A 23793-nucleotide genomic window follows, 5' to 3' on the forward strand; every position below is an offset into this window, starting at 1 on the left:
ATTTTAACATTTTGAGGATGTACTGGGCTTTCATGAAGTACAGCTGTATTGCCTTCTGCACCTGAATGTGATGTACTGTACAAGTAAGCAATTTCCTTACTAAATGTAATTGACTGCCACTATGTCACAGAATGCCAAGTAACAGAGAAAGTCTTGATTGCTCATTTAAAATGTAATTAAACCTAGAAATAGTAAGGGGAATTTAATATGGCTTCTTGCTTTAAACTAGGATTTTGAAAGTAACAGTTCAGTAGCATGCATCCCTCTCCATATTCTCGGAATCTCTCAATAATTTATAATAATGTGACTATGTTTCATAACAATTGAATATGCGGTTTTCCAGACAACACTCACTGGTGTTTTGTGCATGGTAAAGGGGAACGAAGACCACAGCTAGAATGGTTTGTAAACTAAGCAATATACTTCTGGGAAACAAATAGTATGAAGTGAAGGATCTAAAATCAGCATATGAGAAGTATATATTCATTCTGTTAAATATGGCTAGAGCATATGGTATAAGAAATGTGGATTATAATATAATGAGAGAAAATCATATACACAGCTTAATGATACAACTAGGCATACAAAAAAAATCTCCCTCAATGTTTCTGGCTGATTGACCTCAGCTTACAAAATAAATAAATAAATTTAATTGAGAATAACCATATTTAAAAGCAATATTTCAAGATGGGTGGTGTCATCTTATCTTCAAAAGGTACAATACTAAATAGGATAGCAATATCAATACCATATTTGCCCCTAAGGTACTTAACAGATATCAAAGTCTGGATTGCTTTAGATGGGAGCTTTTTTTTTTTTTTTAATAATCATTTGGCTAAGATATATGCCACTAACTCTGTAATGAGTTTGGTTGAAAGTAGAGGTGGTGCGCTGGGGAAGAAAAAGTGCAGTGCGAAACGACTGACGTAGGAGCCGTAGAGGATACACAATATGTGAGAGTGAATGAAGTACACACAACCATGCAGGCATGCTGTAAAACTTATTCATCAAGTGTCTGGAAAAGAAGCAAACGAACAGCCAGATGAACATTACTGAGAGCTTCCTTTTAACCTTACCTTTTTTTTTTTTGTAATGGCTTGTGGTGAAACAGAGTATAGGTGTAGCAGTAATAACAATGTTGCTTTAAAAGGGGAAAGTTCAATTTTGCAATTCCCCCAACCCACCCTTAACTAAAATAACTAATGGAGAGACACACAATTGTAAAAAAGGCAACAGATTCCAGTGTATTTCATCCAATTGTTCACTCCTTACAGAATCTCTTTTCAGGTTTATGTAAACTAAGAGTTTTTGTTAAAAGTGTAGGCCATGCTTCGAATCCACTCCATATAATACTACTGTTACACACTCAGTCAGGCATTCCACAGATTGTACAGTATATAACGTATTAAAATAGCTGGTTGTTCTGGATTCCTTCCAGGTTGGCCAGATTGTTTTAGCATTAATACCATATCCAACGTCAGAGCAAGTACATATTTTTGAACGCACATAAGACAATAATTAGCTACTTGTAGTTGAGTAAGTTCAAAAGTTCAAACTATGGAGTCTAACAAACATTAATAGATCAGTTGTTGGAAGTTCTCAGCCATCAAAATAAAGAAAAATACCAAAAAATTGTAGAGAATCAGCAGAGCCAACCACCCTCCCCCCAAAATATGAAAATGTCCACATTGTTCCTTCCAACTATAGCCTTGTCATTTAATATTTAATGCCGACCATTCATTTTCTTATTTAAAACAAAACACAATTAGAAAGGGTCTGCAAATGACAAGTGACCCTGAATGAAAAAACAAAAAAGTTATAAAAAGGCTCCCCTCAAATGGGAATCTTGATGCAAGAAATGCCAAGTCTCTGTTCACACAAGATACCCTTCAATCTTCAGGCTCCTGTCATCGTGTAAATGCTCTTTACATGTGCAGAGCGCAGAACTGCCGGTAGACAGTTAGGATGTGGTGGTCAAGCTCAGCTGTGAAGAGCAGGTTCTCCAATGTGACCATGTACTGCTGGATAGTCTGGTGATGCTGTTGGGAAAACAAGGACTCCATCAAGAACTCTAAGCAATTCATTATGTTTCATTTTAGTGTGTTAGGGAGAAAGTCTTTTTTCTCTATAATGTGACATTTAACATCCATCAAATATATGCATCCACATAAACAATGAACAGAGATTAACACTGAAATAAGCAAACTGTCTGGAGGGTAACCAGAAGTCTATAAAAATAAAGTTGTCATATTTAACCACACACGTTTCAGCTTTACATTCCCTAATCAAACTCAGATGGTCTCTGAATTCATAGGATAGGTTACTTGTTAGCTTTGTTACTGGGGTTAAGTATACTGCTTAATAAATGGGGAGCAATGTCTTGGCAACAAAGAATAGTAAAAACAAACAAAAACAATTAAATCTTAAGTTTAAAGGGTTAATTTTGTTAACAGCTACATGCATATAAAATAAAAATGAAGCAAGCTTTGGAGCCCAAACTACAAATAGAATAGGATGGCTGAAGTACCATTAGGAAGATCTGCTGCAGCCTCTCAATGCAGTTCTTGTACCAGGGTGTGTTGAAGTCAACCCCTCCAGTTTCACAACGCACCAAGTGCTCTGTGAGCATCATGATGAAGCGCTGTGAAGGGAACACAAAAAACAAGACAAAAAAAACAACTACTTTAGCAAACAAATAATAAAAACAAAGCTGTCATCAGGGCACCCATGTAAGTGCCACTGAAGTTTCAGAAAATTATCCACGTGATGGGTGATTAATGGGTGCTTAACTTGAAAAATCAAGGTTTATCCAGGGAGAAAATATCCATACACATCACCTACTTGGTGCTAACTAACTTGTCTCTAACATTACTGAATATTATACAAATAAAACAGAAAGTGGTTTGTGACAAAAAAAATGCAAGAAAGGACATTCCTTCTCAACACAATACATTAGGGGCACAACAATTAATCGATGCCTCAATTATTGATCTTCAGTCCTTAATTTTACCAAGGTTTGAATACATATTGGTGAATCGACGCATCAAATTAGAACCCAGTTTGAAGTCTCCTGTTGCCGGTTTACATTCAAACCTTGAGTGTGAGTGCACTGCTTCTAGTGCTATACGGCAGATTAGCGTGTTGCTAGGATACACACTTCAAGCCGACATTACATGTTGAATAAGACAAATCATAAGTAGGCTAAGTATTCACTTTTTTTTTTTTTTTTTTTATTTAAAAATTAAGGCAACATTGTTTTTAATCTTAAATCTACCAATTACCTTTTGTTTCAAAGCATGTTGTGTTTGGACTACATGGCAATATTATAGAAAAAAAGCTGAATTTATTATGATAGTCACATTAGTCAGGGTTTGTGATATTAACTCAAATGCTTTGTTTTGGACATAAAATGTAAACAGTATTGAACAACCACAGTTCAGAAATTACTTCTGTAAAATATAGTATTTTTTTATTATTACAATGTTAATCTGATGTGAGTGCACACATATGCTTTTCAGTTGTTAAACATAACTCCTTTGTATTTCTTTTTAATAATCTGAAGTGTTCTAATTTGAATGCAAGTCGTGCCTTTATGTTGCACCATTATGCACTACAGTGTATTAAGTTATTAGATCTTTAAAAAAAAAAAAAAGAACTAACATTTGTTTATTTTGAAAAATAAATCATGAATGCATCGATTATCATGGATTAAAAAAAAAAACCACACATCCTACCTGGAAGATGACCAGGAAAAGGTTTTTCTGTTCACTCTGAGCAGACTCTACTTTCTCCTGCAGACGTTCAATTTGTTCTTCCAACAGCCCATCCTCTTCATCACTGTTCTTGTCCTCCTCCTCCTCATCACCACTGTCCTTCTGAAAGAAGCAAGACACAAGATGACCTGTAATTCAAGAGTGATCTACACAAGACCAACCGCCTGAAAGTCTGAAATAATTACCAAACACAATAGTAAAAAACACTTGGCAAACAGCACGAAAATAAGGCTTTTGTCTTTCACCCTTCTGCTGTGTTGTTTTTCCAGTTTCTCCTTGGCAGTCTCAAGCTCTTTCTGTATCTTCTGCACATGTTTGTTCATTTTACGAATAGTGGAATGCAGGATTTCCCAAACATAAAACCTGCACAAAAACAGACAAGAGGATCAATGGCTGGTAGCTATTAAAATATCAGAACACTTTGTTTATTATAGGATTGTACCATATTTTAAAGTTTGTGCTCAAATAAGAACACAAGAAAGCTTACAAAATGAGGAGAAGGCCATTCGGCCCATCTTGCTCGTTTGGTTGTTAGTAGCTTATTGATTCCAGAATCTCATCAAGCAGCTTGTTGAAGGATCCCAGGGTGTCAGCTTCAACAACATTACAATTAGCAAGGGGAAGCTGAACCTATTATTTTTGGCAGTTTTTACCAATACAGTATTCCCTCCCTAATAGACACCATTATGCTGTACATTTCATTATGCCAGACACAACCCAGGTCACCCAATAATAACCAATACAGTACAACGCTAGGCCTACTGTATATAAAACATTCCATACCAGAACACATTATAGGTAACAAATACGTTCTCTTTGTGGGGTCACTAGCTTTGACACGGGTGGAAGTTGTTTTGTGAAGTTAGGCAAAAAGGTTCCGGTTCTTGCAATACACACAATCAGACAAAGAGAAAAATGACTGCTTACGGAGGTAAATTTAAAATCGTAGTCCGTTCCCTGTTGATTCAAAGATATTATTTATTTTTTAACTTGGTGCACAGCCTACTTGACCAGTACACTTTTTTTAGATCTGACAGCTAATGTGTACACAACTCTGGTTTTAGGAGTGCACTCTGCTTATATATTGCCCTGCTACACTTTGTTACCTGGTGAAATCGTGGGCCATGTCTGGAGAGAAGATCCAGTTTGCCACTGCTGCACAGTCAACAATCTGTGTTCTAATCATCTTGTCAATCAGCACAGATATCATCTGATGAAGAAAAAAAGCCAAACACTCAATGTGTTGCAATCTTAGATGAGATCATAAATAATTTATTGTAAGCTACACTTACATGCAACTTTTGACTTCACATGTAATTCTTTTTCATAGTGTGAGGCTATAAATTTCACAAATGTAAATATAGTGTGTGTGCTTTTTGCAGTACAAGTTGCAAAATACATAGAATGCAGTTCCATCTAAAAGCATCTTGTTTTTGTGCCAAAAAATAAATAAATACCTATGTGCAGCCAGTTACGGGTATATAACATATGGCGGAGACTCAACAGTTTTAATGTAAAAACCTCTCTTGGAAACTACGCATTTACAAGTTGTCAAGAGGAACTTGGGCAGCACTGTACCACTGAGGGTTACAACAATTCCCCTCTTAGCTCAAGAAAACAATGTATTAATACATTTAGAATTAGACTGTTCCAAACAAAATGTTGAAACAATACCCAGCTTAATTACCTGAGGATGATTTCTCCAGGCTTCATACACCACCCGAAGGATATGCAGCTTCCCTTCATCACTGTCAGTCAAGATTTTCAACACCTCGTGAAATGGGGGGGGGGGGGGGGGGGGGGGGGGGGGGGGGTGTTTGTAAAATAAATAAAAGTTATACCTGCAAGTGATGCACAAAAAAGCAAATTCACTTTTTAAATGTTAGTAAAACTAAAACTGCACCTTTGTATTAAAAGAAACACTTACTTGGCCAGAGCACTGAAGGAGTGGCTAAAAGACTTTGCAGCCATGTGAAGCAGGGTCTGCAGGAACACATCAATCTTCAGAGGACTGAAACTGTTGCCTTCATCTATCACAGGGAACACAGAGGTCATTGTTAATTTCAATTATAAACCCATTCTAGCACACTAGATACTGGTACAACTGCAGGCACTCTCAAGAGGCCAAGGACTGGATAAGAATGGAGGATAAATTTTTCCCCATCACCCCATGAAAGTGTGATCCCTCCAGATTTGATAAACACCTTGTACTTTCCCTTCATTGTGTAAGATGGTTACTTTAGTCTCCAGAGCTTACAAATAATCCCTGGCAAAATAATTAAATGAATCACAAATAATCCAAAAATCAGACTGACCGTCATCATCCTCCTGGTTGGGGTTGGGAACATCTTTCAGGATTGTCAGGATCTCGTCGTTCGAGGATCGGTTTATAATTGCATTGCTGATGGCGACCGTCACTGGGTAGCCAGGCATGGAACCTAAGGCAAACATGGGAAAGTGCAAAGTAAATTGGAAAACCTACTAAATTTATGTAATTAGACCTTGTTCCATGTACTTTGTATATCTGTCCCTCAACACACAACGAGGTGTAACCCTAACCGCCCCAAATATATTTATCAGTATGAACTTGTGAAACACTTCTCACTAAAATAAACCAAAATAATTTCTGTAATCTAATTAAAACTAGGATCATACTTACTGCTACTTTCGTCCATATATTTATATATGAAAATGGGGTTTGCTGGTATCAACACTGAAAAGTTAGCCGGTACAATGTCCACAATCCTTTGATGATAAGAAAGCCTGCAGAAAATGTTATAATAAATCATTTTACTTAATTCAGCTTTTCCCACAGTACCAGGACTAATGCAGATACCAAGAAGAGTTTTTATTTCAGACTTTTTTTTAAATTGTCAGGGGCATTTGTACATTTACCAATACAAAAATCTTCAAATGACAAATGAAACTTAGTGTCCGATAGACTTGGTTAAACGTTATGCAATGGACTGCACTTTGAAACAGCACACTGGATGAGTTTTTGCCCAAAGGTAGATGGGTGCCACAATTTTAGCACCAGAATAAAACAAAAGAAAAACTGTACTTGATAAATTACCTCATGGATTTCTCCAACACCTCTCTTACAAACTTTGGTTTGGGTTTATCAAGGTCCTGAGTCAAGCAGTCAGACCTAGACACATGATAACACAGCAAAATTTAAAAAGCCATTACATTTATACATATTATATTGCTCATGTTTCCCTATTTTCTCCACATAAATACCAGTCATCAAGAAATCGGGCATGGTTAGGATTTTAAATCCATGATAAAAGACTTGCCATGCTTGGATGTAAACGTGGAGAGGTTTAACCTAGCATTCAAACTCATTTCTGACCATTAACCAAGCACCAATAAAATGGCTATGCAAGCTCTTACCAGTCATCCCAACTCCATCGAAACTGGAAGTTCATGAATGGGAAAACAGTTTGAGGAAACCTGGGGGGGGGGGGGGGTGGGGGGGGGGGGGGGGTGGGGGGGGGGGGCGGGGGGGGGGGGGGGGGGGGGGGGGGGGGGGGGTGGGGGGGGGAGGGGGGGGGGGGGGGGGGGTGGGGGTGGGGGGGGGGGGGGGGGGGGGGGGGGGGGGGGGGGGAAAACAGGGGGGGGGGGGGGGGGGGGGGGGGGGGGGGGGGGGGGGGGGGGGGGGGGGGGGGGGTAATGGGGGGGGGGGTGGGGGGGGTGGGGGGGGGGGGGGGTTGGGGTGGGGGGGGGGGGGGGGGGGGGGGGGGGGGGGGGGGGGGGGGGGGGGGGGGGGGTGGGACATTATATATATAGGGGGGGGACCCTTAAAGCACATTTGAAGTATATCATCTATATAATATATATATTATATATAAGGGGGGGGGGGGGGTGGTACATGGGGTCCCTTAAAGAATGTATGATACATACATGTACCAACTTATATGTAGTAGCAGCGCTATATCCAATATATATATATATATATATATATATATATATATATATATATATATATATATATATCCCCCCATATATTATCTCAGAAATGAGTTTCTGAGGATTTTATCATCATAGATTGCCTATATTACTTCGAGATTAGCTGATAGGCATTCCAAGCCACTTAATTATTATAGTACAACCAATGGGTAAAAACAAGTCCCAGCAGCTAAGACACTTTAATAACAGATATTATTGTGCCGAGCATTTAAAAAAAAGAAAAAGAGGCTGCCAATCCCCCCCCCCCACAAAAACAAAATAATACAATGTCAGACTTCCTCCATGTACATTTGAACTTGTTTGGTGACTCCAATGTCCACACATTCCTGGAGGATTTATACAGGAACAGTTTGGTAACAGAATCAACAGAAATAATTAAAAAAAAAAATAAAAAAAAAACAAAAGGTCAGGAAAAAATGAACCGCGAAAAATGAAACCGCGAGTACAAAACACCTCTCACAGTACTGCTGAAATTAATACAATTGAAGCCAATAAAGCAGCACGGAATACTAAAAAATTAAGAAACAAACTCCCCTAATCACCAAACACTGCCACCTACTGCACAAACTCAACAGTGGAGCCAGCCATTTCATTTAGAAAATTGTATTCCCTGGTACAGTCAACTTCATGAGACAAACACTGAAAATATTCTGATAATTTATTTGAATTTATTTAATTTATCATTAAAAATAATGTATTTATTAAATTCATTGGAACTATTTCTTCTAGTGCAGTAATATATATTTAGGAAAAAATACATCTATAGTCATTTAATAAAAATGTGTCTATACATCTTTTTCTAAAAACTAGTAACCCATCTTATAAGCGCAAGACAACATGACGGTGTTGGTTGTGCTAAAATAACCGCACTTCCAGGGGCTAAAGGCACTCTTCCTACGGCCTCATGCCTTACTACGCCCTTGTGTGTATGGTTATTCTAGCCCAACTAACCCCCTGTCATGTCTTATGGCGCTTATAAAATGGGTTACTAGTCCTCTACATCCTCTACAGGACATTCAGTACTTCCTCTGTGGATCAATATAAACTTTAAATCGAAACACATACTGTCAGTTTCAATCCCAATTACCAAATGTTCAAGCACAATCATTTAGTTTATTTTATTGTTCACTATGGTTGCTGGACTTAAATGAGTGTTTCCAGCATAGTACTGTAAAAATAAAAATAAATAAATAAATAAAAAAATGAGGATGGTGTGGCCTGAAGAGAGTTAATATCTGTGTAACAGATTTGTGGAACAATGCTGGCAACTGACTTTTGAGATTCAATTTAAAAATTGTATACAAGATAAGGAAACATACCTGTCTATACAAGTGGTGTTCATTGTATCCAGACGCGTGTACATCATCTCAGTAGCTTGTGCGAGCTGGCAGTTTCAAATCAAGGGTCATTTTAAAAAAAAGGAAGCTTACAAAACAGGAGGATACCATACCAATGCAGTCATTTACAGTAAAACACAGGGAGGACAAACAAAAAGGATACAACTTGTGGCAAAGAGCCAGGCTGCAGTTTGCAGAGCTCAATCAGCAGCGTGGTGTACATGACATCAATGTGTGGAGGCTGTGGCAGCTGGAACAATTCTCCAAAAATCACCTGTGGAAGAATTAAACTGGCCACTTAACATGCTTTACAACGCAGAACTGAATTGCGTTGATTAATGATAGATCCATTTAGTCCTACAGAATCAAGCTATTAAAAAAAAGGACCACAGTGATCAATATATAAATCTGTTAAATTTACTGCTGGAATAAAGTGTAGGCCCAGGAATGTGTCAGACTATTTCTGCTACCACTACAAAAATAAACTGCTCATATAAAAATCATGTCACTAAGAGGATGCATTTATACAAAAACATTCAGTACTTTTGCAACAATCTTGTTTGCTTGATAAAAGGCCATCTACAGCACATCTGATATTTAAGAGTATACCATTTGAAGGCAATAAGCACCCGTGCAAGGGTGACATTCTATAAATAAATTTCTAATTTACATACCTCCACGATGTGGTAATTGAGCGGAATCTTGTTTTTCCCAGGGTAGCTAAGAAGCTGAGCAGCACTAAATTAAACAAAAGGTTCATCATTCCTTTGTTACACAATGCAGTGAAAACCACAATTATATCAAATCGTCATAGTTAATATACATAGGGCAACATAAGTTTAATGCCAATGAAAGGATCCTGCCCATCCAGTGTACTAGTAAAAAAACAAAACACTCTTGTATATTGAGATTTTGCAGTTCTTAGAGTCAGGCTACTCAACATGCAGCCCCTTAATGTCTGTCTGTGGCACACAAGTCTTTCCATGGCAGTAAAGACATTGTTGTTGTATTATTAAACTATGTTATTCATAAACAATGTTATGCCAACACCTACTATGTTCTTACCAATGAAGAGGCCAGCTCTTAGAAAGACTAGTGTATGCTCTTTGACTTTATGGGTGGGATGCAGTAAGATTATTGACAGTGCATGAAAATAGTCCAAGGTTAATGGTAGAGGCAGAAATGCAGTGGATTTAAAAAAAAAGGAATGGCAAATAAAACACTAAAAATCAGGGATGCACACAGAAGTATTCAATCCTATATGGGAACTGGAATTTGTTTTTAGTGAGGTTAATGGAAAACCAAATGTCTACTGTGAAAGAAGACTATTGCTGTGTTAAAAGGTGGCTAACTTGCAACGCCATTATGAAACCTGTCACCTCAACTTTGGTGATTCAAAGCCACTTGGAACTGAGCAGAGAGAAAGACAAGGTGTATGAACTTCTTGCAAGTTTTCATGAACAAAATGTGTTTCGTGCTCATGTAAGAGTGATAAAAGCTACCAAAGATTTATTTAAAATTGCTTGGCAACTAGCAAAAGAAAAAAAAAAAAAAAACTTCTACAGATGGAGAACTAATGTAGCAGTGTTTCCTAGACTGCATTTAAAATAAATGAAGCCAGATTTTGAAATGGTCCTGTGACAGACTGCGAATGAACCTGAACCAACAAACCTCCCTCTCGACCTGCGAGGGCTCTGTACAACAGGAACTGTGTGCCTCGTACTGAATGGTTGGTCAGTTCATTCCAGGGTCAGTTGGAAGCCAGCCATTCAGGAAGGGGGTGGCGTCACGGTACCAGGAGTCCTCGTCCTAGTACTGTGAGCGAAGTTTCAGTCATGAATTGGAGATTGAACTAGCTATCGGAGGAGGCGGGACTTAGGGTACTTTAAGGGGATGTGATGCCGTGATGGGCTCCTTTGTTGTGGTTAGTCGGAAGAAACAGGGATGATTAAACCGTGAGTAAAGTGTTGCTTTTGCTTAACTGTGGTGTGTTTATCTTCGCCAGATGGCTAAATACATACCTGGGAGCTGCCGCTTTACGTCAGCGATACACCCGGACTGCACTGCACCCGAACACACACCAGCACCACAGTTTCCAGCACCGCACTGCACTGAGGGCACGCACTGTCCGGAGATGCGTCTGTTTGTTATTATTTCGGGACTGCAAACCCTTGGTTTTGACGCTGGTAATACCCATAGCTGGACAGAGCCAGCATTATTATTTAAATGGCCAAGGAGACCAAAAGGAAAATAAAAGAACTTGAACTGTGAACTTTGTCATTGTCTGGAGCACCTGCAATCACCCTTTCACCTGCGCACTGCAACCCACACATTCACAGGCCCACAATACCTTCAGAGTCGAGTAGTCCTGTCTTAGTAGGATGTCATTTCGTGATGTCTAGACTCCATGTCTAGTACAAGAAGTACAACACTTCCCCATATCTCTAAGTGAAACAGCAAGAGGAGTACTCCATTTTTATAAGAGTCCTCTTGCTTAGTGTCATTCAAAAGGATGAGACACACCAACAAATCTAGCACACATACATACCCATTACTCCCATAATTAACTCTAGTACAATGAATTTGCTTACCAAGTTTTCCTTTCCCTCCAGTGAGACTTGATGATGCAATGAAGGTTCTCCTCTATTACAAACCTCTCAACCGAGTGGCTGCCAGGCATGACAGGGCCCTGGAGAAACACAGGTTTATATCCATCACTACTGGAGCTCATTGGCTAATAGTGAAACAATTATTAGAATCATTTGAATATTTTTATCATTTAAAATTAGTCAGTGAGGCAGTGAAAAAAAAAAAAAACATTCAACTAAAACAGACAATAGTCCAGTTCTCTTTGTTAAAATTATTATTATGAGCAGATATCAGTACATTTGACTATAAATCAATGTACTGGTATTTGCCCAGTGTTCAGGAATCTAAATGCAACAGAAGTCCAAATATAAAACGAATTACGAGACTGAAAAGAGGGAGTTTTTTCAAAGAAAAGTTTGACCGCAATGGCTGATGGTACTTCAGAACACTGCCACTCCCATTCCCCGTACCAACAATGAAGCCGGACGAGACCTCTGAAGCAGCATCGACCAGTCTCACAGCCAAGGTCAGCTTTGGCTACCTGTATGTAAATCAGCAATACGGTAAAACTATTCAACTTGAAGTTGCTATAGCCTGGAGTTTATATCTACAAAATCTAAACACCAGTGTACCAAAAATATGGCTTCTGGGTTTTGCACTGATTTTTTTCTACAATTTTTTATTTTTGTATTTAAGTATCACTACCTTACGACAAAAATTACTCCTTTACTCCAAAATTACTTGAGACACAGTAACACACATGTATTTCCTAATGACACAGTAATGTTGAGAATACAAGTACCAGTACTTAAAGACAATGCAAGGTAGGGGAAACCTGCATTTCTTTTACAAAGCATTGCTCGCACTTGCTATAATGTGAACAAATGTACCTGTTATTTTATATTGTACCGCAGCTTTTAGTCCGATCTAATGTAAAAATGTATAGAAACCAACAGAGGTGATAAGTTTAGTTTTTACTAAACATCTTGCATTATTGTAAAGTCATGGGTGAAAATGGTCTGGAGTCGTACATGCGCAGTCTGAGCCATTTTGGACCACTTTCAAAGCAATATTTGAACTTGACTGTAGAAAAAGAAATCCAGAAATTACTTCACTTACAACTTGTCATTTTACCATCTGGATCAACCTGATAAATCACACGGCTAGTTTGAAATGTTACTCAAACCTTTCACATGTATGCCCAATTCACATAACATTAATTTTATAAAAATCATATACAATCTTCTTAACTCAATCTGATGTTGTAAACATTTTTTTACTGAATAAAACACATTTCAACAATATATATTTAACAGTATAAACTTAGTTACAGGAAGGACCAGTCAAGAGTTGTTTCGTGTTTTATACCATTAAAATGGTCTTAATCCTCTAAAAAATGCCTTTGTGCTTGCTTCTAAATATAGTCCACCGAGTTGAAGTTTGACTTACAATACCTTAAAACAATATTACAACCAAGTCGTTTCTTGCTAGTTTCAAAATATTTATACATTTTTTTACTTTAAAGTAAGGTAGTATTGCACTTGCTTCAGATCAGGTACATCATTTTATCTTTAAATTAAAAATGAAATGTGATGCGGCCACAGAAGGCACTTGCGTATGATTTGTAAACAATGTTTAAATAACTACCGTAATTTCTTTGTATGTTCTCTCTCAAAGGCTAGAATAACCATTTCATCCTTTGAGTGATATGTATTTCCATACATATATCTTCAGATTCACCTTTAAAAGTGAAGGCTGGTGTTGCTTTGTGACAAATACCCCAGAAATGCTACATCAACTCCAACATAATCGATATGGTCGATTTGTACTGGAGTAAAGACACAGGACGCCCGAGTTTGAAATTTTACACAAGATCCTAATGTCCTGTAAAATATATCAGATGACCTTATCTGGGATTTAAAAAAAAAGGGACAGTTCACTCAACTAAATTTCACTGATGTCAGTAAAAAGTTACTTCAGTTGAAAAATATCTTAAACGCTACAAGCGCATTCTTGCTTAGTTTGAATGAATAATACATAACAAGCTTCAATACAAAAGCTGAACATCAATTTGAAAAAACAAACAAACAAAAAAAAACATTCTCGCCTAGTACACCGAATTAAAAATCGGCTTCTGTTATTTTGAAATGCCACTGCTTCAGATTATCAACTAGGGCTTAAAAACAGGAACAACATTTTATTTAGCACCATGAACCTACTAACTTCATTTAAAAAAAAAAAAAAGAAATAACCGTCTAGTTCTCTCTTGCCTCCCTCAAGGCATATAAATTTAAGAGAATAAAACAAACTAAACTAACTATATTTAAATTAATCATTGGTGGAGTTTCCAATGCATGTTTTTGACTGAAAACCGGTGGAGACGTTATATTTCCCTTTCATTCAGACTTTCATTGAATCGGCTGCATACCCCGGCATCAACCGCGGTTTTTCTCACCAATCGCAAGGTTGAGAAAACAGTGCCTACCAAGTCCCGCATGACTCTGCACCGGTGTAAACATCTTCGGCGCTGCCTACAGCTCGGCACCGATCATGACACCGATTGATTCGGCACCTGGGAATAGCTTCGAGGCTGTCTACAGGGCTCCGACGTATGTCGGCTGGCATGCCGGTACGATGGCACAGTTGTAGCCGCGGTTAGCTGAACGTCGACCTGGGCCGCGACAGTGCACGCGGAACTGCGGCTAGGCCGTGGTTGACTAAGCCCATTGGGAATAGGTGAATAAAAAAAAAAAAAAAAAAAAAAAAAAAAAAAAAGCACGCATCTGCAGGCTGCTCACTGAGCACAGCAGTTTAAAAAACAAACAAAAAACAACTGCAAACATGTCAGTGCAGTTGACTGGGTCTTCAGCTGGCTTCCACCAGTGTGACAGATGCAGGCACCGCTCCCCTTCTCCAAGGGACAGATGGTCGCCGCTCAGGCACTGCTCCCCTTTTCCACACAGGCGCAGATGTTCACCGTCACAGTCACCTCGAAGGCGCCCAAGCTCGGCTGAGTGGCGCTTCGTGGAGCTGGCAGAGACTGTAAGGGCTCAGCAAACCATGCTGGAGACCCTATTGAAATCTCAGGGCAGGCTGCCCCCTACCACTGGGCAGCTCCAGCCCCCACAGTCTCATTCCCCATCCCCTCTGCCTAGACCCCCTAGCCCAAGCGAGCGGTTCTTGTCCGCCTCCAGATGGGACGTCTCGGACCCAGCCACAGCGGGAGGCTCCTTAACGCCCTTGCCACATGTGTCACAGAGGGAAGAGTTCAGGGCCCTAATGCAGCGTGCAGCTGCAGCCACGGATGTTCCCTGGCCGGCAGAACAAGAGGGAAAAGGGAACCGATTCTACCAGCAGAAAGGGCACCCACAGCATGCCCTTCCCCTATGCCAGGACTTCCTGGAACTGATGCGCTCCTCCTGGAGCAATCCAGCATCTGCACCCTCAGCCTCCAGAACAGCACAGTCTCTGCTTCTTACTGCAGGAGCCCAAGAAGAGGGTCTAGGCGTATTCCCCACTATCGGGTACATGGCCACGGTTTTGGCTCAAGGTTCCACCTTCACCAAGATGGATAAGGACCCAACCTGTCTGTCCAAGCCTTGCAGAACGACAGATGCGATGCTCAAAAAAGCTTAGGCATCGGCAGCGCTGTCAGCCCAAGCAGCAAATGCCAAGGCCATACTGGTGCTCTACCAGAATCAGTTAGCAGAGAGGCTGCAAGTGAGGGCTACACAGACAGACCAGACACGGGGGAGTTCCAGGCTGTGGCTAAGGCGATGACCGACCTAATAAGGCAGAGGTCAGGCATCAGAGAGGTCGCTGGCAGTGCTGGTGGCTACCCGGCGGCATTTGTGGCTGACACAAGCCAAAGTCGTGGAGACCGAAAAGGTTGTTGGAGCTGATGGCAGCCGCCTCAAGCCTGGGAAAATACACTCAAGGTGCATTCCTGTCCTGGACGCACAGAAATATTACAGAAACCATTATTACCCCTGACACTAGAGAGGATCAGGGTAGAGAGAGCACAGGTTTTGCTGGTTGCACCCAGATGGCCGAGGCACCCCTGGTTTGCTCTCCTCTCCGCCATGTTTTCGGATCCCGTTGCGTAAGGACCTCCCGAGCTAAGCGGAGGGGCTATTATTGCACCCAAACCCAGCCCAGCTCCAACTCTGGGACTGGCCGTTGAATGGAGCCATCTATTCAGACGAGGTTTGCCAGATGCAGTAGTAGAAACACTACAGTCTGCAAGGGCGCCGAGCACTAGAGCCCACTACTCATATAAATGGAAAGTTTTCCAAGACTAGTGCCTTGACGAAGGTCACGATCCTGTGACTTGCCCGATTCAGACGATATTAACCTTCTTACAACACCTGTTTGACGCAGGAAAATCAGCGTCCACTTTGAAGGTATACCTGGCAGCAATATCAGTGTGCCATGACAAAATTGACTGTGTCCCCTGGGGCACATTTCCTAACAGTGCAATTTCTTAAAGGGGCTTGGAGGCTTTGTCCTCCCATAAAAAGTATGGTACCCAAGTGGGATCTAGAACTGGTACTGCGGGCCCTTATGGGTCCCCCATTTAAGCCCATGGCGTCAGCAGAACTGCGCCCTGTTTCATTATAAGTGGCATTTTTAACAGCCATTACGTCTGCCAGACAAGTAGGTGAGCTTCATGCGCTGTCCATCAATGACATGTATGGATTTCACTGGAAGTGACTCGCAGGTAACATTAAGAACAAGTCAATCCTTTTTGCCAAAGGTGGTATCCTCATTCCATATTAACCAATCAGTGGTTTTGGAAACTTTCAGACCTCCCCTGCACGAGTCAGAGGAGGACAGTAGACAACATATGCTATGCCCAGTTCGGGTTCTATGCCGTTATTTGGATAGGACGGCGTCCTGGTGACAGTCCAACCAGCTGTTTGTCTACTACGGGTCCTGCTCTAGAGGTCAGGCCCTATTGAAGCAATGTCTAGCACACTGGGTGCCAGATGCGATACGCCTGGCGTATGAACAGACGAACTCCCCGTTACCGGGGGACATTATGGCTCATTCTACCAGGGATCAGGCAACTTCGTGGGCTTTCCTTCATGGCGCCTCCTTAGATGAGTTATGCAATGCTGCTACATGGACAGGTAGTCAGACATTTGTGCGTTTTTACTGCCTTGATGTGACAAACCGAACGAGACCCTCTCTGGGCTCTACAGTTTTGCAGGCGGCATACCCTTAGGCATCATGTGGGCTCTGTTGCTATCGCCGTGGGGCTGTACTGTCGGTAATCTGGAGCCACGACAGCTTTGGTACAGCTTTCCCCATTCGGTAATGGTTGTCATTCGAATTGAAAGGAAACGTTAGGTTATTACCATAACCCTGGTTCCCTGAAAAAGAGAATGACAACCATTACCCTTTGAGGTAGCGTCCCCAGCTGACCTGTTTTACTCAGATTGACAGTCAGAGAGGCTCTTCCCATTCGGTAATGGTTGTCATTCTCTTTTCAGGGAACCAGGGTTATGGTAATAACCCAACGTTTCCACTGCTGGCTGATGTCAGCCCTGGCCTGGCCCTAAAAAAGGGTCTTTCCACCGCTGGCCAGATCATCATGTAGCAGGGAGGCATTTGCTAAATAAGAAGCCAACGGGGGAACAGAGCTACACATTTCAAACTTTTTTTCATTAGTGAAATGGCTATCAGAGTTTGGCCAAAAATATATATTTTTAAATATTAATGTGAACACACAAACTGAAAACAAACAAGCTTACCACAAGTGCATTACGGTGTGGAATGAAATCATTGCTATCTTCCAATGTAGCAAAAATAAAGAGAGATACATGTTCTTTCCCTTTTTTTCTGAACATAGTACTGCTACGGGTTCCTTAAAACACAGCAAAATACTACCCCACAGTACGACCTTTTGACACAGGACAAACACTTCTGAGGTTGACCGTGTTTGGAAAAAGCACTGAAACATTTGGCCAGGGCACTGGAACGCACTGGAAATGAGACACAAGCCATCATGATATGTACAGCTCCTGCATAATCCAAGATAGATAGATAAATAGATGTTGATTATAGACAACTTAAGTTGCCAGTAAAAAAATAAAAATTAAACTGAACCATAATTAAGAAAGAAAATACTTCAAGTATTACATTAAGATACATATAAACGGCTGCAAATACATAAAAAGGTTTGGATCACCTGTATGTAAGCATAGTTCACTTTACCTCTGGCGCATCTGTATAGTCAAACATCCTGAAGACGACCTTGGGCATTGGATAGACAGCGTCCTCGGAGTGGGGAGGTGGAGTAAACGGGGGCAGGTTGTGTTGCAGCGCCTCACACAGAACACTGTCGAAGGCGATGTATGGTCTAAGGATGTGCCTCTCCTGCCAGCGATCCTTTTTCATCTTCTGTACCTGTGCAAACAGGCAGTCCAGGTACTGCACGGGGGGGGGGGGGGGGGGGGGGGGGGGGGGGGGGGGGGGGGGGGGGGGGGGGGGGCGAGAAAAATCAAGAACAAGGATATAGCCACCACACTACAAGGCTTCAGTATTATGAAAGTAGATCACCATGATCTACATATTCTCCAGAAACCAGTTTATTCCATTTAATTGCAATGGTTTGAAAATAGTTCTGCAATGAACTGAGAGCTAAGTGAGACGGCCTTGAGTTTCTTAGCAAACTAAGTTAACACCCAATACAATTTCCATGTTTATTAAAAAAAAAGGGCAAACAGTTGCAATTATTACCTCCTCCTGTGGATGTGGTTTTTCAGCAGTCCAGACCTGCAACATTGGCACATGTATTTTTTGACGCCTCCTGAAAAATAATATTCAAAGTATTCGTGTTGTGACAAGCCTGCAAATATTGCCTGAAATAATTTTTCAATGTTATAATATATGAAGAGTGCAGAAGTTCTTTCAGGACTACAAAAAAGTCCCAAATTGTGTGTTTTTTGCAGCTGGAACCGAGGGTGCAATATTGTAACTGAACTCAAATAATTTTTTAGCTTTTGAAATGGATCACTAGTATGATGACATTCTTTGTCTGCTGGGGATGTGATTGATCATACAACTCTGAAATCACTTGCAGTTCTACATCATGACACAGCAATATTTGTTACACATTTTCTAGTCTTGGAGTAATATCCCAGTAAATTACGTTTAAAGAGTTATACAAGCCCATAGTGTTAGATCCCTATACAATAAATAAATAAATAAACAAAATCTACAATTTGAGTTTTTCCTAGGTATTCATACGTAAAACTACAAAAAAAAAAAACCCATTGGTTTAGCTGTTTTGACAATAACGCCCACCAAGGGACGTGAAATTAGCTTGTTGCTTCTACTGGTAAACATTCAAGTACATATTCAGTCATAACAGGAAACAAAACTGAGTGAAAGTTGCCTTACTTCAGATAACTTTCGATCTGGTTTAGAATCCGTTCCATTTCTACATCCTTCTTCTCGTAGAGCTCCTTCCCCACCCAGGGCAGAGAGGACAGCACTGCATACACATACCAGTCACAGCGCACCTGATACACAAGGGCACACCTTTACTGGCTGCACTTGCCTGGACACAGGTGCTAAATAAGTCACATAGGAATCACTGAACATATTCTTAGCCTTCTAGGTGCAGTTGTAAGACATTTATGAGCAAAACCAACTGACTTATAGGAAGAAAAAACAGGGCTGGTGTTCCAGGAGGACTCTAAATGAGACGTTCATCTTTACAGTCCCAGTTTAAATACAAAAATAACAACCTTCCTTAAATCTTGCGGTCCATCATTTTCGTTCCTTTTGAAATACCTCAAAAAGGAGGACAATGATCCAGTGATATATTAAAGACACCATCAAATAATGATATGATGAAAAAAACAAATGCTACTTGAAATAGAACAAAATATACAAGTATTAATGCCAGAACTCCCCTAAAAACATTTAGGATACTACAAGCAAACCTAGAAATGCATAGCCAATTCAGTCTGTACTCCCTCAGATTTAAATTAATCTGAGCGATAGAAAACTCAATGTAACCTACCTGGGGTCAAACTTAATGTAATCTACTTGGGGTCAAACTCAATTTAACTTACCTGTGGCCCATCCTCCTCTTGAACAATACTGACAAAGTTTTCAAACATTGCCACCATTGATGGAGCAGCAATCACATGGCAATTAACTAGATCACTTAGGAAGCGAACCTGTAAGGGAGAAAGAGTAATCATTAAAACTTACTTCTCTCTCTCCTTTTTTTTTCCTAAACTCTCACACCCAGACCACTTGGGTTCTGCCTATTCTAACAGAAAAGCCTGTAACTCGCAGGGCCCTTGGCAGCTTGCCTCTGCCAGCATTCACACTTACTAGGGATGGGAATTTTAAACGTTTAAAAAGTATAAATTCTACAGAAGTGGTAAAACGTTTAATAATATGCTAGACATATAACTGGTCACGTGACAGATGTCACCAGATGCATATTTTTTTATGCATTAATTTTATCATCAGTAGTCTGTTGCGTATCAGACTGCTCTAATGCACAGTAAGGGCGGATATCATAAAAAGGAAGGGGTTTGGGAATTGCCTCTAAGTAATTTCTAATCTAGTAGTTTCTAATTGGTGCAACACTGATGCAACACTGTGTGTGTTTATGCCAGTAGTAGGCGTGTTATGGTAACATTTCCACGGCAGAGTAATAACGTTAATGCCTAGTGTTTTTTCTGAGTTTGTTCTATATTTAAAATGGCATCTCTAAACAAAGGAAGCCATGTTTGGAAGTATTTTGAGGAACTGGACAAGAAAACTGTGGTATGTAAATAATTATTCCAAACAAAATTGCCATACCACAAAAACAGTTAAATGGTTTCACAGTTTGAAATGAGAATTATAGTGGATGGAGCTATAGATGCAATAAAAAGCACACATCCATAACAACATTTGCTATAGATTTGGCCGAACAGGGAGTAATCATTTTATCCCCTATGAAGACAGTGCGTGAGAATTGTGAACGCAGCAGTTTTGAAATCAATGTAAGATTATTTCAAAACTATGCCGACCCATAAAATAACAGCGAGGCTAGAAGAACTTAAAGAAAATCGTGCTGCAGCTGTTCATACAAAACTTTCAAAAGGGAGAAAAAGTTAGCACAGCTACCACAGACTTGTGGACTCCATTCCCCAATCTTCCCATAGGTGGAAGGCTTTTTTTCACTTAAAATTGTTCTGAAAGCTTTTGGATCGAACGGCCATTTACATTTAGTACAATCTTTATTTGTATGTTCGAACTAATGCACTAAAGTAAAGTAAAGGACCCCCCGCCCCCCAGACACACTCCAACCAAGTAGGCCAGGCATCTCTTTTTTCAATTTAGTGTAAAGTTGTGTGGATAAATGAATTTGAATACTTACATTATTTAGTAATACTTGACCATAAACAATGAATTGCACGAGGCGGCAAACATTATATTAATTACTTAATATATTGCTTGACTGTGTGTTACTTTGCCATTTAAAATAGGACAATAAGACAATGTTTGGTTTATGTACGCTAGAACGGTATGTGGCGTTTGATTCGATTACTCGGAAATTGTAATGCTCAAGTACTCAACTAGAACAACAGATCAAAAATCCCACTACTACTATCAAAGACCGCAAACTTAAATCTGAGGCAGACTTTAATATCTGTCACAATGCTCTTTAAAATTCCAAAATATTGTGCTATTTTATCCCTTATTCGCTTTCACTTTCCTGTAGCCTTTTGCATTAGTGCTGTACAGTGGGCGATGTTGGTCTCAATTATTTATTTATTTTTTTTAAACATATAAATTTTATATATATATATATATATATATATATATATATATATATATATAAAGAAAAAAAAAAAAAAAAAAAACATAATAGGTTCCTGTTTTTTTGTTGTTAAATTAACCTTTAAGAAACACACTATTCTAAAAACATTATCCAAAAATGTGTTCAATATTTACATAGTATAGTTATCTTCACTAGCAACTTTAATTACAACTACAAATAAACATTTCAATATATACTTTGTTGTGTATGTGTTTTTTTTTTTTTTTACATTTGTAGTTCAGTCTTTGCGATGTTAAAAAGGTTATTTGCTTATTTAGGGTTTATTTGAAAATACTAACCAGGGCTGTCACTATCAGCATGTAATAAAATGTGTGTATGTGAATGTATATGTAGATATGGTTTAAACGCTGACATTGCAAAGCATTTAAACGTTCATAAAAAAAATTACCAAAAGCACATCCCTAATACTTACAAGATACAAAGCTTCATTATACAAGTTTGATTTCAAGGTCTCTTTTAGCTGTCGAATCATGGACTCCACAAACTCCCCTCCAAAGTTATAGTTCCTAGCATTCAGCAGCCCCACCAGCGTTGAATACACAGTGAGCTTCTCTGGTAACAGCCGGGCCCTGTGGAAACGGCACATAGGAGTTGTTTCCAACAGTTGGTTTACATCCTGCTTTTGCTCAGTTATTAAAAGGTACCTGGTATTCTGTGTGGAGTTAAAAATGTCCACTGAAAAGGGCATAATCTGACACAGAATGCGCTGGGACTAAAATACCTACAGAACACAGAGAAGAGGGCTTCGTGTTGTAACTTTAGACAACACTAGACTTAAGGAAATTGTGCAAATTAAACAGTGGGTCCAGGAGCCAACCAAGAGTCTTAAAACAGGCTTTAGATAGGTGTCGACACCTGTATCAGCACTTACACAGTACACAGGATCCGGAGGATTTTATTCTTGTAATTCGGAAGGTCAGCCTCCAAAACCCCAGCCAGGCCTTCCAAATTGCTTTCCAAAGACGAAGTGCTCTAAAAAGGGAGAATACATGTGTGTACATGGTAAGACATGTGACAAACAAAAGGTTATACATATTACCACATTTGGGTTTTTGTTCTGAAAGCATTATACCAATTTTTCCTTGAAAAAAAATCCTCTCTCCAAATGCTTCTAGCATGCAACGGCCTTGCTTAAAACAGGAGTTATGACTTGCATTTAGTTGATCTTAGCTAATTGATTAAATCATAATAAAATATCTTTGCAGGGAGACAGAGTCTATATTATGGGACATTTCACAAGGACAATCAATGCTAGATTTTTTTTTTTTGATTGTAGCAGCAACATACCAATACTGTACAACTAAAATATTAATTTTAAAACCAACACTACCTTTTCCCCAACTCTGCATATCAAGGATTCCAATCGATCTTCAATTTCAATGGGTTCTGATGTTCTTCTCCTTTTGTGAGGCTGTCCTCCTTGAGATTGGAAGGCAGTTCATGAAAGGTTAGTAACATTACGTGTCACAGGTGGCAAAGACAAATCAATCTGTGTAAATCAAAATAATGGATGCCTGTATTAACCAGTAACAAGTTCTCCTTGGTTTATTCTATGACTTTGCAAAGCAACTGTCACACCTCCCAGATATATTATGCATTTTCTGTGTAAATAGAAACATCCATAGAATAAGTTACCTATAAATATTAAATAAATAAACCCTTGTGATTTTCAGTATGACGACGAGGCAAATATTTATAGTAAAAAAACAAACAAACAAACAAACAAACCAAAAAAAAAACTAAACACCTCCCAAGCCCGTGCTCAACCTGTTCCCTGAAACCCCAACAATGAATACCAGCATTCAAACACTCTTTTTTTTTAATTTGACGTATTTTTCGTTTAAGCTGGTCTATCCTTTTTGTGGTCTACCACTGTCAAGTAACCTCAATACAATATGATATGATACAATAGCTGAGCCGTAAACTAACATGCAGGTAATACAATTAACATTTAGAACCAGTTGTAGGGATAGCGCCTCAGTAAAGCAGAAATCGGTACTTACCATCATTCTCATCACTGTGTCTCCGTCTGGACATTTTAAGTTTATATACTCCTAAAGTTACGAGCCGATAGATATGCAATGGTAACTTTTTTAATTCTCTTTTAGACGCAGGTGTAAATAATACGGTGTATGTATTGTAAGCCTCTCTCCTGCTTTAAAAACAACAGCTCCCGGCTCGTCCACACTACATCAAACGCCGCAATATGGCAGTGAGATTCAGCATAACTACATCCGGGTCGGTCATTAATTGTTTCCGTGGTCAC

General features: G+C 39.7%; 1 protein-coding gene across 1 annotated transcript; it reads right to left on the reverse strand.

Annotated features, from left to right (window-relative positions):
• Positions 1-521: 521 nt before the first annotated feature.
• On the reverse strand, positions 522-23738 carry LOC121323216 (nuclear cap-binding protein subunit 1-like). The gene is made up of 23 exons (XM_041264130.1): positions 23531-23738; positions 22858-22946; positions 22399-22499; positions 21940-22096; positions 19756-19863; positions 19076-19197; positions 18413-18482; positions 17888-18103; positions 11671-11768; positions 9754-9817; positions 9243-9353; positions 9051-9126; positions 7167-7227; positions 6847-6921; positions 6433-6536; positions 6089-6211; positions 5701-5803; positions 5461-5554; positions 4880-4983; positions 4019-4136; positions 3735-3875; positions 2528-2641; positions 522-2039 (listed from the first exon to the last, which is right to left on the reverse strand). Exons 1-23 carry the CDS (start codon positions 23562-23564, stop codon positions 1926-1928), a joined length of 2397 nt encoding a protein of 798 aa, XP_041120064.1. The 5' UTR covers positions 23565-23738; the 3' UTR covers positions 522-1925.
• Positions 23739-23793: the final 55 nt, after the last annotated feature.

Source organism: Polyodon spathula, chromosome 1, assembly GCF_017654505.1.
Source record: "Polyodon spathula isolate WHYD16114869_AA chromosome 1, ASM1765450v1, whole genome shotgun sequence".
Taxonomy (NCBI): domain Eukaryota; kingdom Metazoa; phylum Chordata; class Actinopteri; order Acipenseriformes; family Polyodontidae; genus Polyodon; species Polyodon spathula.

Bases quoted from the DNA above. Each gene is read 5' to 3' on its own strand.
- LOC121323216 (XM_041264130.1), bottom strand. From the start codon at position 23,564: ATGTCCAGACGGAGACACAGTGATGAGAATGATG. The intron at 22,097-22,398 runs GTAAGTGCTGAT...CCGTTTCCACAG, and splicing joins CTCCGGATCCTGTGTACTGT to GGCCCGGCTGTTACCAGAGA. The intron at 4,137-4,879 runs GTAACAAAGTGT...GTTTTTGTGCAG, and splicing joins ATGGCCCACGATTTCACCAG to GTTTTATGTTTGGGAAATCC.